Raw genomic sequence first — 12,875 nt, 5'->3', positions numbered from 1 at the left:
AATTTGCTATCACTGGACAACCTGATTAATAGAACAAAGTCCATGTTTAACTCCTCCAATCCCTGAGAAATTGGGCGTTCATAGTTCAAAGAAGATAGATGATCAGAACGATCACACATTTTCACGGGATAGCAACGTTTATTAAGCTTCCGAGAAAATATCCAACCATAAACTGATCACAAACTCCAGAAGTGAGATTAAAAAGCGTGTGTATATATATATATATATATTTACATTATTATAGAGCATTAAGAACCCGTCCTATGTAAGTATGATAAGTATCATCTGCCATTGTAATTGCAATTTATAGAAAGAACCACTAAATTTACGGCAAAAATGGGTGAAAGGATGGAACAACATCTCCACCCTCAAACTTTCAAGAAACGAAAATGAAAGTTCTGCTCGCTCTACACGAGTGCAATTATAACATTTGGTTTGCCAACATTCTTTGTCGCTCCCAAAAAGATGGAAAATCACTTTAAGCAATTTTCCATTCAAGATCAGAAAATCGGTCATCCAATTGCAGCTTAGGTGATCACGGACTTGCATACAGGACATGAGGTTCTTCTCCTGAGCCATGCGTCGATGCACTGGAAAGGCAGCATTTGCGGCAGTTAATAATTATATAATGTTCATTTAAAAGTTAATATTTGATAGGTAGAATTTACTTCTTTATGGAACTTATGTAAGCACGGTAAATGGCGGATGACGTCTCCAACACAGGGTGAGTCTAGGCAGATAGTGCATACATCCTCAAGGTTACCTCTCTGACAAGAAAAGGTTAATACAAAAAATTACAAGAGTTAGTGATTTTGTAATAAGGATAACCTTCCAATCAAATCCTCCAAAGAGAATGAATTCCAAAGAGAAAAGTTGGACCTGAACAGTTGATAGTGGCAAGCTATTGATCTGACTGTCTGAAGCACCAGCATACAGAGGATTCTTGTCGTCGATAGCCGAAAGGGCGTCATAATCATCACTATAATAATATATAGAAACTTTTATAATATTAATAGTGGTTCTTCACTTGAAAGTTAAGGAATGGTGACCAAAACCTGTAAGTACTTACTCATCATAATTCCAAATATCTGGGAAAAAATCATCTGAAAATGCCATATCATTGCTGCTTTCAAATGCAGCTTCCAATGCCTCCAAGAAGTTAACCCTCTGTACATTACAAGAAGAAAAAAAAGACAAAAGTAGATGCATCTTTGTTCCAAAATATTAAAAAAAATAATGAAAGGAACTGTACAACAATCATCTAATTTGGCAAATAAGACATCCCAAAAAAGCCAACACTTAGTTCATAAACACACAATAGGCATATGGAGAAGTCCTGAGCACTTGACTATAATATAGAACCACCATTAATAAAATTATGGCTGCCAATTAAATAGATAAACCACTTATTATGTAGAGATTTAAAAGATGTTCAATCTATGCTCCAAATGGGACTTACTAGGGTATCAAACCAGTCAGGTCAGGTAGCACAAGAAAAGATATCAGTAAAACAAAACAAATAAAACCCTAATACTTCAATGGACAAAAGTCTCAGCAAAATCAATCCCTAAATCAATATCATACAATAATAAAAGCTAATATGTTGTCCTACTGCAAGAGAAGCACAAGGTTCCACGTTTTATATTCAACAGTTAATGACAGGGTTAGCAATGACCAAAAATATGACTGAGTAATACAAGTTTGAGATCATACAGATACTTGTGAAAATTTACACAAGAATAGTCTACAAGTTTTCATTCACAAGAGAAGTGAAAGGATACCATTTCTAGATCCATCTTGTTGCTGCTGAACCCTCTCCTCAATTGTGCTATAATAGTCTGGTGATACATTGAATACATTAGTAAATAAATTATGCAAAAAATTACAAATAAAGTCTACCCATAAAGCAGTACCATCTCCTGATCCATTTCAGCGCAGTTGAAGTTTCTTAAGTGAATCCTTCTACCGGATTCAGGAACTGGACGATGATTTTGTTGTGCAGAAGAAAATGGAAAAAGTTGGCTGTCTGAAGATAAATCTACCATTGGCTGATCCCTCTGCAGAAAAAACAAAGCAAATTTCAAATCGAACGAAAACAGCATTTTGGAGATTAAAAAAAGAGCATCAAACACTAAATGAATTTTAATAACAATGAAGAATACGAAAAGGACAGAAGATATAATATATCTTATCTCAGAAGGCCAAGCTAGTTGTTAGACGGAAATCAGAAATAGACGGCACAAGGTACTAGAAGTAGCCTTATTCTGCTCCACAAGATCATGACCAAGTACCACTTTTAGGGTAAATAGTCCATTTAGAGATTCTAGAAGGCAAATGTCTTGTAGCAAAAAATTGGAAGATACCACTTAATTAGGAATCAAATGTATACACAAGGGAAGCAACCTATAGCTACATTAACAAAGCACAAACTTTAAAGAAGACAATCACTTTCCATCTCTGCTCAACATTTATTATGCAGAAAAGGAGCATAAATATAAATACCAGTTTCAGACCAAACATAAATAGTAATAGATAGTATTCACACCTCCACTGTAGAGTATTTCTCTAAGTTCCTTCTGTTCAATCAATAAAATTATATCAATGATAATGCATCAACTACTGTTTCACTTTCGTTCAACAGCAGGCATAAGTTGGACCATGCAACACATTCATTTGCAGGAATCTTAAGAATCTCACCCAAAAGCCGAAAGTATATGTTTCATTAACTTATTTTACAGCTATGTCGGCTAAGATATAGTTTATTTTTCCATTTATTGTTCAGGACTATGCAGTTATACATGCCAGCTCATCGACTTTGCTTAGTTAAGTCAAGCATGGGGTGCCAATTAAGCTACATGGAACCGGTAAGCTAAGCTATTAAAATACTTTTTCTCCCGTATTGCAGGAGAACATTCATTCGAGTCAGACGTAGTAAGGGACAATAACACATTAGTTTTTCAACAAACTCTGAGTAGACAATAACAAAAGATCAGTTCTAGCTTCCCGCTGATCTATCCAACGAGTCTTTCTCTCAGAGTTGAAATTAACTTTCGACCCTCTAACTTGAAAAGCTAAAAGATGTAACAATTGTCTATATATGTAACCACCATAGACCTACTTACTTCAAGAGAGTGAGCCTGCCTTGCGAACGACCTAGCATGTTGGGCATCATCTTGCTGCGATATCCATGCTGTAGTTGCATCTACCTATCAAAATGGTGGGACAAAATGAGCATTACATCAAAGATAAAACTGTTTTATCATGTTAACTCAACCCCTTTTATGATAATTGAAGGGGTGTATGGCCATTAGGCAATGGATTTTCTGCATAGAAAATGTCATGTAGAGTTCTGTCAACCACCCTTCCAATAGGGAAGTTTTTGTACTTAAACAAGAAAGAAAGAAATAGCGCTTCTTACAAACAACTCAATGTATTGCTCATACAACAAGAGCAGCTGAAGTAATAGGTTAGGCTGGAATAATCTCATAACAAACAAAAAAGAGGAAGAAAAGGTATGGGTAGAACCTCTTCCGTGCCTACTGAGCTTTGGGCTTCCTGCAAGAACTGCTCTTGAAGCTGACGAGCTAATATTTCATCTGATTCGACTTGACAAATTCTTGAATCACGGTCATCTGATTCGACTTGACAAATTCTTGAATCACTGTCATCTTCTGTTCGAAAACTGCTATGTCTAACTTCTTCAGAATTCAGTACATCAACATTTCTTAGGGAAGCCCAGTTAGAAAAGTGTTGACCCTGGGTAAAATTATGAAATCTATTTGGTATAGGGCTTTTTTGCCCATACACTTGACCAGAAGAAGTTTCCAAGGATTCAAAAAATGAGGAGGAGGATTGACCAAAATTAGAATGAACTGAGCCATATTTCCTTTTTCCTGTTGTCTGATTCTGTTGCCTATGTACTCCAAACTCCGAATCAGATTTTGTTGCCAGGGATTCAGGTTTGGCCATCTCACTTGATACAACTTTTCCTTTCCCTTCACTACTGCTTCTTTCTTCAGACCAAGGAATTTTAATGTGCATATCACTCTCGTCAGGCAGTTCCTTGCATGGCAACTTTCCCAGGATCCCATCTTTAGCCACATTTCCACATCGTGAAGTATTGTTAGGAGATGAAAAATCATTATGCAACTGCTTTTTATGTCCATGACTCTCATGACAAGCATGAAACTCTCTTCCCTTTCGGAACGCATGTTCATTTCTAGGTTCTGCTCCAATGGTTATCCCGTTTCTGTTATCTCGATTTCTGATTTCAGCAAATGAAGAACACGCCTGCCTGTTAGATGAGTTGACGATATCTTGACGGTTAGCTAACAGGTAAACATTTTTCTTCCCAGTATTACATGGAGCGAAATGACCATTTTCACCGAGCCCACTATGCACTTTACTCCTTTGAGACCCATCATGCTGTGATTCTTTTCGTTGTACTTCTCTTATAGCTTGAGGAGCACTACCAAGGATTCCCTTCTCTTTGTCGATAAGCTCGTTTACGTTAGCAATAAAAATGTTTCTCTCTGACCTCGATGTATCCATTCCATTAAAATTTTCTGCATCCATTCCATTAAAATTTTCTGCGAAAGTTGGAGAATACCCAAATAATCAAAGCAATCTACATTAACTAAACTCGAAAGTTCTCTCTTTCAGTTTCTCCAAACAAATCCCGAATTTCAATGCAAGAGTACAATATATATATANATATATATATATATATATATATATATATATATATATATATATATATATATTCAATAATCATCAAAAAATAAAGAAATATCATGAGTGTATCTCTCTGAACATTCAAGGGAAAAGTGAACTCTCGCACACAAACACTCAGTTACACGAGAAATAACAGGAAATGATAGAGAACTACAAATATTACTTCAAAAAAGACTCAAAAACAAAGGGGGGGGGATCTTAGACTCCAGTGATTCAAAAATAAGTAACAAACGATGATAATTTTAGAATATAAACAGCGATTACAAAACCGAACCTAAATGCAGCTTGCGACTCCTTTGATCGATCGTTGCAAACAAAACATGACGAAGAAGAAGAAGAAGAAGAAGAAGAAGAAGAAAACCCTAGACGCGCATTACGATCAAAAGAATCAGCTCATAAAAATCGCAACAGCAACAACACCAAGAGGATCGGAAACAAACATGGGGCGAAGAGGAGTATAACCTTGGGATTCGATTCGACTCGGGAGGGATCGAATGCGGCGTCGAGAAGCTTCGCGAAGCAGAGAGGAGGGGGAGGGCGATACGCCGAGGCTCGGCTATCGTGTTCCCCAACTCTGAGCTCCGCCCACTTCGTCGCTTGGGGCGCGTGATATCGACTGTGGTCTATGGAGGCGTGTGCCGGCGCATCGAGATTCGTGCGAGTGCGGGTGATGGCGTCGCTGTTATCCCGTACACCCGGTGTACAACACCGGACCGGACAAACCGTAACGATGTTTCAGATAATAAAAAGGGCAAAATCATTAATTTTAATTTTAAAATTGACACCCCTTTAGCTTCTAAATTCTTTTATTTGAGATTTTATAGTTATCTAAATTAAAATCTGTTATTATTTTATAGCTCAGTTAGCTATTAGTAGTTAATTAGTCTGATTTTGTTCGTTATAAAACAGTTTAAACTTTAAATTTTGATATAATTATTAATTATTTTAGTTAGCTAAATCATTTAATTTAAAAAAAATCAAAAATTGAGAAGGTCTCAATTAAAAAGTTATAATTCATCGGTCTATTTTAGATGGCCTATAGACTATAGTGGAGAGGGCCTCTATACATTTAACTTGACCTGATAAATTTTTATTAATTCTTTTTAGCAATTTTTATGGCTCAATATATATTTTATGGCAAATAAATGAAGCGGATATGTGCTACATTAAAAAAAAAAAAAAGCATATTTCATGGCAATTTTCTTAAATTATAAATTCACATAGCAATTTTTATTAATATTTTATGGCATTTACTTATTCTATGAGTTATATTTTATGGTTTGTACTATATACAAAATATAATACTTTTGTCGTCCTTTTCTACTTTTTTTTTTCCTTACGGAAAACACTTTTCCTCCCTTCTTATTGGTGGGTTTCTAAAGTGCTAATCTTTGAATCATACAATAAAAGACTTTTAAAAGTATATTTCAATAAAAAGGTCCAGTCATTCGAGCCATTACTTCCTATTTGAATGCAAGTAATAAATGTATAAAGAATTTAACCATTTCTACCATCCTAAACAAATAGAAGAACTATTGAACTGCAACAATGTATTAAGTCCACAAAGCTAACCTTTTTAATAAACAAATCTGAGACAAATATATTTACAACGATTTCGCGAATGCAAAAAACTACAAAGAGCTTCATCATCGCATCACGACCGCTCCTCTCTCGATCTTCTGAATCTACGACGCCTTCTTGGCAACCAAGTCTCGTTATTCTCCAGATTCCCGTAGTCGTCGCCATCAATTTCCATCCAGTTTCGGTGCACCGCGGAATGTTGATGGGTCCTCCGGGCCCGAGACGAGCTAACTGAATTACTGATCATATGGTCCATCAATGTGCTCCACCAAGCTCCATTCCCATCATCCAAATGATAGTCCTCCGAAGGCTCATCTCCGATGTCGATCACGTAATCCCCCAGCACGATCGCTCCGGGCATCGCCGATCTGATTGCGCTAAGGACATCCCCATGCTCCCTCCGGAGTTCCAGTTGGCGCCACGTGCGCAACCTCGATGCGTCCACATCAGCAGGCCTCGCAGCAGGGTGTGCCCGCCTGGCATGACTGCGGAGCTCCGCATAATTCCCTGAGAAGTGACAGAATTCACGAGAGCAGCTCCGAACTTTCAGGTCCATGTAATGCCGCGCTTCTTTAATAACTGTCCAGCCTGTTACATTTCCCCGACAAAGGGGGCAGTTCAAGTAGTTCTGCACTAATGTATCAATACCATTACCAGATTCACCAACATTGTTCCTTTCTTGTGGATTAGGTTCGCAAAGTTGGCTTTTCTGAATCATTTTTCTGAATCGGTCGAGGCAATTTGAGTGCCTATGACTTGTATTGCAAATAAATGGTCTGCAACCTTCGTCGTGAGAAGTGCAAATTAGCAGTACAGCATTATGTGGATGGTCCATACAGATAGAGCACGTGGCCTCGTCCCATTCATTGCGCTGGGCGAGTGAATCAGTATTGGCAGAGTGTTTTTCTTTAGTTTCAGTCATCAGTACTCTACTGCCATCAGTTGCCAAAATGTTAGATGAACCAATAATCAGATCTTAACAGGTATACTTCACGATACACGTTTAGATAAAACTAAATTGGAACATTGCGGCATCGTTTCAAATTCAACGAAATGTATGACCAAATATGAAGATTGTCTTACATTAACAGAGTTGAAGAAGGAGATGCAGTTTAGTGAAATATGTCAACAAACAAATCCGAAAGATAGCACAACAGGACCTTTTTTCCTTGACTCTAACTAATAGCTCTGAGTTTCAAGATTAGATATTGGACTTTTCAGTGAATCACAATAAACAAAATCGAGCAAATCTGTTTCCAAAAGTTCTAATTTTAGAACAATGTTTCGATCAAAGAGGAATATAGCAGTCTGATTTGTTCCCAGATCAATCTGACAATCTGAGAAAATCTTAATACAGAACTACGAAAAGAATTAATGTTCATTGACAATTTCTAGAACTAATATTTCTCAACAGACCTGCAAAGCTAATTGACAGTGAGGACAAGATTCACAGCGCAGTATCTTCCTCAGAAAAACCACAATTTGTCTCGATAGCGAATCAGCATGCAAAGATCAAAAGTGGTAACCATGTTGATAGGTAGATCATATAAGGAAAGCCTAGTAATAGTCTTAATGCTTCCACTCATGTGGATGCTGGAGATCATATAAAGTATAAACCGCGCACATAGCATGGTAACGAGGAATTGGGGATTTATCCTTTAAACATCAAATGTCAAAATTGAATCCACGACCTCACTGAATTGAGAGGGTTCAGAATGGGGCTGAACCCAATACCATATTATCTAAAACATCAATAAAATACGATAGTGCCGAGGCCTAGGATCAATCAATAACAAGTAATCTGAAGTTATATAAATTAGTACTCACTAACAGATCAAGCCCGACAATGATCCTAAATTTTGATTTAAAACAAAATAAGATCTATATATGGAGATTGAAAACTTGGATAATAACACATGCCCTGCATCTTTTATGGCTCAAAGATTATAAACAACTAACCTCGATGAGAAGCATGATGAAAAAAGATAATAATGAAAGTAAGAACTTGAGAGGGGGGGCACAAAAAAAAAAAGCTTTTTCTAATTTCAATCATGAATCCCAAGCTATTTCTAAATTCACCAGCACAAAAGAAAATTCACAGGTCAACTAAACAAAATTTCATGATACCTAAAATCCCAAATAAACTTCAGAAGGGAACGTTTTTTCTCCCAACACGATCCCCGATTCAAGTTACAATTAACCTTAGATCTAATTTGTAAAGAATATTTAGGAAATAACATAAAATAAACATGTAAATTAATAACAATCAAAGGAACAAAATAGCCAAATAAAATTTTTAAAAAAAAAAAAGTATTACAGGATTTATGGTGATAAGTAATACGCTTTCCTTTTTTCCCCCTCCTCACTCTCTTTCGTCGTGGGAATCGTAGAGCGCAATGATGTTTATGTTCTTCCTATTTCGTCCCTGTATACTTACCTTTTCTTTATTTATTTATTTATTTATTTTTTTCGGCGTATTTACTTGTATCATCAGTTATTTATAGGAAGGAAACGTGGAGGTGGAGCGCCACGGACGTTTCCGCACACGAGGGGAATCGCGGGAGCAGGAGAGAGCGAAAAATCATTCGGTGGAAATCGTCCACCACGTCATCCGTGGACCAATTATTCCACCACTCCAATTTTCCCCCTTTCAATCAGAAACCTCTAGCATTCTTTTGTAACGTATGATCATTTTTTATTGTAAAATATTAATTATATATTATATATAATTTAATATATGGGAAATGTATGATAAATATTATTGAAAAGTTTTAGAAAATTATAAGTAATTCGTCGTCCCCTCTTAAATTATTTTATGTAGAAAAATTATTTACAAAAATAAGAATGGACGGCGAATGTTCCAACTAGGCAAAATTTTCACTTAAATAAACTGGATAAAGCTGTTCCACGGATGACTTGGTAAGCGAGGTGCAGGAAATAATTTTCCCGAGAAGGAGAAAGCTTCTAAGGTGGCCAGAAGAACCGTGAAGGCAAGTAAAAGGATGCTTCTTACCCTATTATTTGGGTTTCTTCTGGTCAAACAAGTTTTAAGTTGACATTTTATCTTATATCTCATGTTTATCACGTGTTTTACAAAGAGAATGAACCAATTTGCACAGCATTGAGTTAGAAGTGGCGATGGGGGGCCTGACTCATGAAGTGTTCTAATCCGATCGACGATCATGGGTAATCGCCAAACAGTAAACCCTAGGGATTTGTATGCATATTTGATTTATATTATTAAGGTTTACTTAGATGTTAACAGAAGTTTACGAAGAAATAACTCGTGTGGAATAAAACTAAAAGATGCGTGAAACAACAAACCCTTTAGGAATTGATTTGTATAGCTCGAGTTGAATGTTGAACTTCACTGGAGCTTCCGTAGAAGCGTCGTTGTGGTAAAGAAGGCTATTTGAATCTAGGTCTATTAGCTTGAAACGAAGGGTAGCTACGTACGAACACAAAAGAGTTTTGGTTTAGAAAGTGTGCCTTATATTGGCAAATAGTCCTTTTGATTCATTGTACTCAAACAATATTCATTTCCCCTCCTAAGCAATTCATGCATCTTCTTAATTTACGCCTTTTAATTCTCCATCCAAATTACTAAATTATTCTTCCTAGACCACACTATTGATAATCTTTCTCCCTGACTGTGTAGATTTGATTAGTGATTGCCTTTGCAATCCCAGTACATCTTTTTTTCCCCCCTATCTTATTAATTCTTCTTAATCACATGCTCCCCTCTTGAAGATTCAGCCCTATACTTTTTTAAACCTTGAAAAGTAGCATTATGCAATAAGAAAGGTTGATCTAAGTGTCGACGGCCTTTTAATATAGGGATTAAAAGATCTTAGCTTTCAGATTGGGCTAGCCTGGATGTCCCGGCACATGGACGATTTAATCATCTCTCTCTACATCATTGGCAAGCTAGTGTACTACAATAATTTTCACAGCCACATATACTATATATTAAGATGACGTGATAGCTAAATCAGTTACTATATAGTAATTTTATTAATCAAAATTTAAGACAATGACTTGATAGAAATGAAAAACTCTGTTTGTTAATGTGTTAATTAATTGCAACAAATTTCATGATTGAGATCAATTATAGCCAATTGAAGTCCAGTACCTTGAGTGAAACTCCGCGATATGTTTAGCAACCAACAGTGCAGTTTATCCTTCCTCCTTTCTCCATCACATGTGATTATTCCCTTTTAGTGATCTTTATAAAATCCCTTCTCTTTAAAGCTTGCCCCTCTTAATTAATCATGTGCTAAGATTAAACAACTAAACCTACTCTAATTGCTTTGCTTAATTCCTCTTTCCAAATCATTATTCCCTGCCAACCAATGCAACTCTTTCCCTTCTCTAACACCCATCACCTAATTTTGAAACACACCATGCCACTCAAATGATGATCATCTCCACCTCACCACTCTCTTATAAACACTTATTTACTCCTCTTCAACCCACTTAATCTCAATCCTCTCTCTCTCTCACGCACACACGCAATAATGGACAAGGTCCAACACAGAGCCCGGCTTCTAGAAGATCCCAGGAACAAGAGCTCCTCCAAAAATGTGTTGTTCCATTGGAAGAGGAAGCTGGTCGGACACGTGGCGGGCATCCGCGCGCGGCGGACGCGGTGCGTGGTGTGCCTGCAGGTGCACCAGATCACGGGCATGTCCCCGGCGATGGAGGGGCGGGGCGTGATCGTGGGGTGGAGGACGAAGGGGTGCCGGGGGGAGCACACGCGGGCCGTACACGTGTCCCGGGGCGCCGCCGCGTTCGACGAGATCTTTCTACACTATTCTAGAAGCGACGAGCGCGCGATCCTGCGGAGCTTCGCCGTGTGGGTGTCGCTCGTCGACTCCGCGGATTGCGATCTGGGGACGTTCCACCTCGTCCTCGGCGGGATCGCGAGCGGGGGAACCCTAACCCTAAGCGTGTATTGTCGGATGATCGAGGAAGAGAATAGCGAGAGCATAGGTATGTGCACAAGATGTTTGTGATAGTTCCCATTTGGAAACTATATTGATAAAAGACGTAATGAGACCCATGTTGAAACAGATCCCTTACCATAACCAGTTAAATGAAGAAATTTGAATAAGTGAGTTACTTATTATTGCACCTTTATTTGCGGAATCACTGTAAAATTTAGTAAAATTTTCAATTTGATTGATTAAGATCCCTCAAATAGTCAAATTATTAGTTGAAGGGGGCCATTTCAAAATGCGCAGTAGTTGAGGGGTCTCCGTGCATTTATACCTAACTACTTTAACGATATGTAGACGCAGGGGAAAGAGAGCGTAACAAGACCGGTTGCTTCTCCTGCCTACCTGATCTGAGCTGCCTCCGAACTCGGCCGGTGACCGGCTCGGCTCGGCAGGCCAGTTCGATGCGGTCCGACCGGGGCTTCATCACAATCGAGAACTCGAACTCGATCGTAGGCAACTCCGCACCGCCGACCGACGATGGCGAAGACGACGGCGACTTCATCACGATCGAGAAAGGCACCGTGTCGTTGCGGCGGCCCCCCTCCGACAGCTTCGACGCCGAAAGCGTCGGCGCAGACGGCGACGAGAAGCCGTGCCTTCTGATGGAGATCGCCGAGGAATTCGACGCGGAGAAGGTGGAGGACGAGTTCCTGCGGATACTCGAAGAGAAGTGCTGGAGAGGGGGCGATGACGTGGATGACGACGTGGAGGTTATGAGGAAGGGGGTGGAGGGGAGTTTGAGCTTGAGCTTGGACCTGAGTTTGGACTTGGACTTGAACTCGCTGATTAAGGAGGCGGAGATTGAGCTCGCCAAAGCGGCGCAGATGTGGAGGGGTAGAGTGGGTGCGGCGCTTGTGGAGAAGGAAGAGTACGAGGACTTGATGAAGAGATTGGGTGCAAATGAGGAGAGTAAAAATACTACTACTACTACTAATAATAAAAATAACCGATATAATAATAATAATAATAATAATAATAATTCTGGGTGTGTTCTGGGGAGAAATGGGTTTGGAAGTCCCATTTAAGTGTTTGTGAAATTCTTTTTTCTGCTGTGCCAGTTTTTAAAAATTAAGGGGTGTGCTCATATGTTATTGATGGTTCAATCTCTTGTGTAATTTTTGTGATTTAAATAAGCCAAATTGGTTACTTGAGATGAAACTTTGGAATTGTTGCGTGCTCCTCTTGCAAAGCTGTGGGATGTGCCATCTACGAAGCCACTTGAAGCTCTTAATTTTTTTTCCCTTTTTTTGGTTTTAAGAAGATCATTCACGTCTGAACACGGGGTTTAGCAGTAAGTTGAAGCTGTTAATTAGAGATTCCTTGAGTCTTTATCTATTAGATCGGGAAGTTGATTGAATAATGTGACTCCAAAGTGGAGTATACGAGGTGAGAATGTAGGTTACAATTTGATTCGTTTCGTGATAAAACAACTAAGATACAAGACTTGTTTAGTTTATGGATATCATTCTTTTCTTTGAGAGATAGGTAGCACACTACCCGCTTCGTTTATTTCATTTAAAAATAAACTTAGTTAGAAATTTAAATCAACTAGGATTCCAA

At 38.4% G+C, this 12,875-nt stretch overlaps 3 protein-coding genes across 3 annotated transcripts; 1 reads left to right on the top strand and 2 right to left on the bottom strand.

Annotated features, from left to right (window-relative positions):
• Positions 193 to 5,355, bottom strand: LOC109729031. Its single transcript, XM_020259642.1, has 10 exons — positions 5,197 to 5,355; positions 5,009 to 5,096; positions 3,526 to 4,589; positions 3,123 to 3,206; positions 1,914 to 2,057; positions 1,782 to 1,838; positions 1,070 to 1,167; positions 880 to 979; positions 669 to 767; positions 193 to 590 (listed from the first exon to the last, which is right to left on the bottom strand). Exons 3-10 carry the CDS (start codon positions 4,573 to 4,575, stop codon positions 528 to 530), a joined length of 1,695 nt encoding a protein of 564 aa, XP_020115231.1. The 5' UTR covers positions 4,576 to 4,589; positions 5,009 to 5,096; positions 5,197 to 5,355; the 3' UTR covers positions 193 to 527.
• On the bottom strand, positions 6,248 to 8,779 carry LOC109703638. The gene is made up of 2 exons (XM_020224337.1): positions 8,633 to 8,779; positions 6,248 to 7,247 (listed from the first exon to the last, which is right to left on the bottom strand). The coding sequence occupies exon 2, from the start codon at positions 7,235 to 7,237 to the stop codon at positions 6,389 to 6,391; it is 849 nt and encodes a 282-aa protein (XP_020079926.1). The 5' UTR covers positions 7,238 to 7,247; positions 8,633 to 8,779; the 3' UTR covers positions 6,248 to 6,388.
• On the top strand, positions 10,833 to 12,387 carry LOC109703739. Its single transcript, XM_020224462.1, has 3 exons — positions 10,833 to 11,307; positions 11,610 to 12,224; positions 12,374 to 12,387. The coding sequence occupies exons 1-3, from the start codon at positions 10,833 to 10,835 to the stop codon at positions 12,385 to 12,387; spliced, it is 1,104 nt and encodes a 367-aa protein (XP_020080051.1).

This window comes from Ananas comosus, linkage group 25, assembly GCF_001540865.1.
Source record: "Ananas comosus cultivar F153 linkage group 25, ASM154086v1, whole genome shotgun sequence".
Taxonomy (NCBI): domain Eukaryota; kingdom Viridiplantae; phylum Streptophyta; class Magnoliopsida; order Poales; family Bromeliaceae; genus Ananas; species Ananas comosus.
Note: the sequence above shows the minus strand (reverse complement) of the source record. Positions and strands in the feature narration are given on the sequence as shown.

Bases quoted from the DNA above. Each gene is read 5' to 3' on its own strand.
- LOC109729031 (XM_020259642.1), bottom strand. From the start codon at position 4,575: ATGGATGCAGAAAATTTTAATGGAATGGATACATCGAGGTCAGAGAGA. The intron at 3,207-3,525 runs GTTCTACCCATA...CCATTTTGATAG, and splicing joins GCTCAGTAGGCACGGAAGAG to GTAGATGCAACTACAGCATG. The intron at 980-1,069 runs GTAAGTACTTAC...ATATTATTATAG, and splicing joins GATATTTGGAATTATGATGA to TGATGATTATGACGCCCTTT.
- LOC109703638 (XM_020224337.1), bottom strand. From the start codon at position 7,237: ATGACTGAAACTAAAGAAAAACACTCTGCCAATACTGATTCACTCGCC.
- LOC109703739 (XM_020224462.1), top strand. From the start codon at position 10,833: ATGGACAAGGTCCAACACAGAGCCCGGCTTCTAGAAGATCCCAGGAAC. The intron at 11,308-11,609 runs GTATGTGCACAA...AACGATATGTAG, and splicing joins AGAGAATAGCGAGAGCATAG to ACGCAGGGGAAAGAGAGCGT.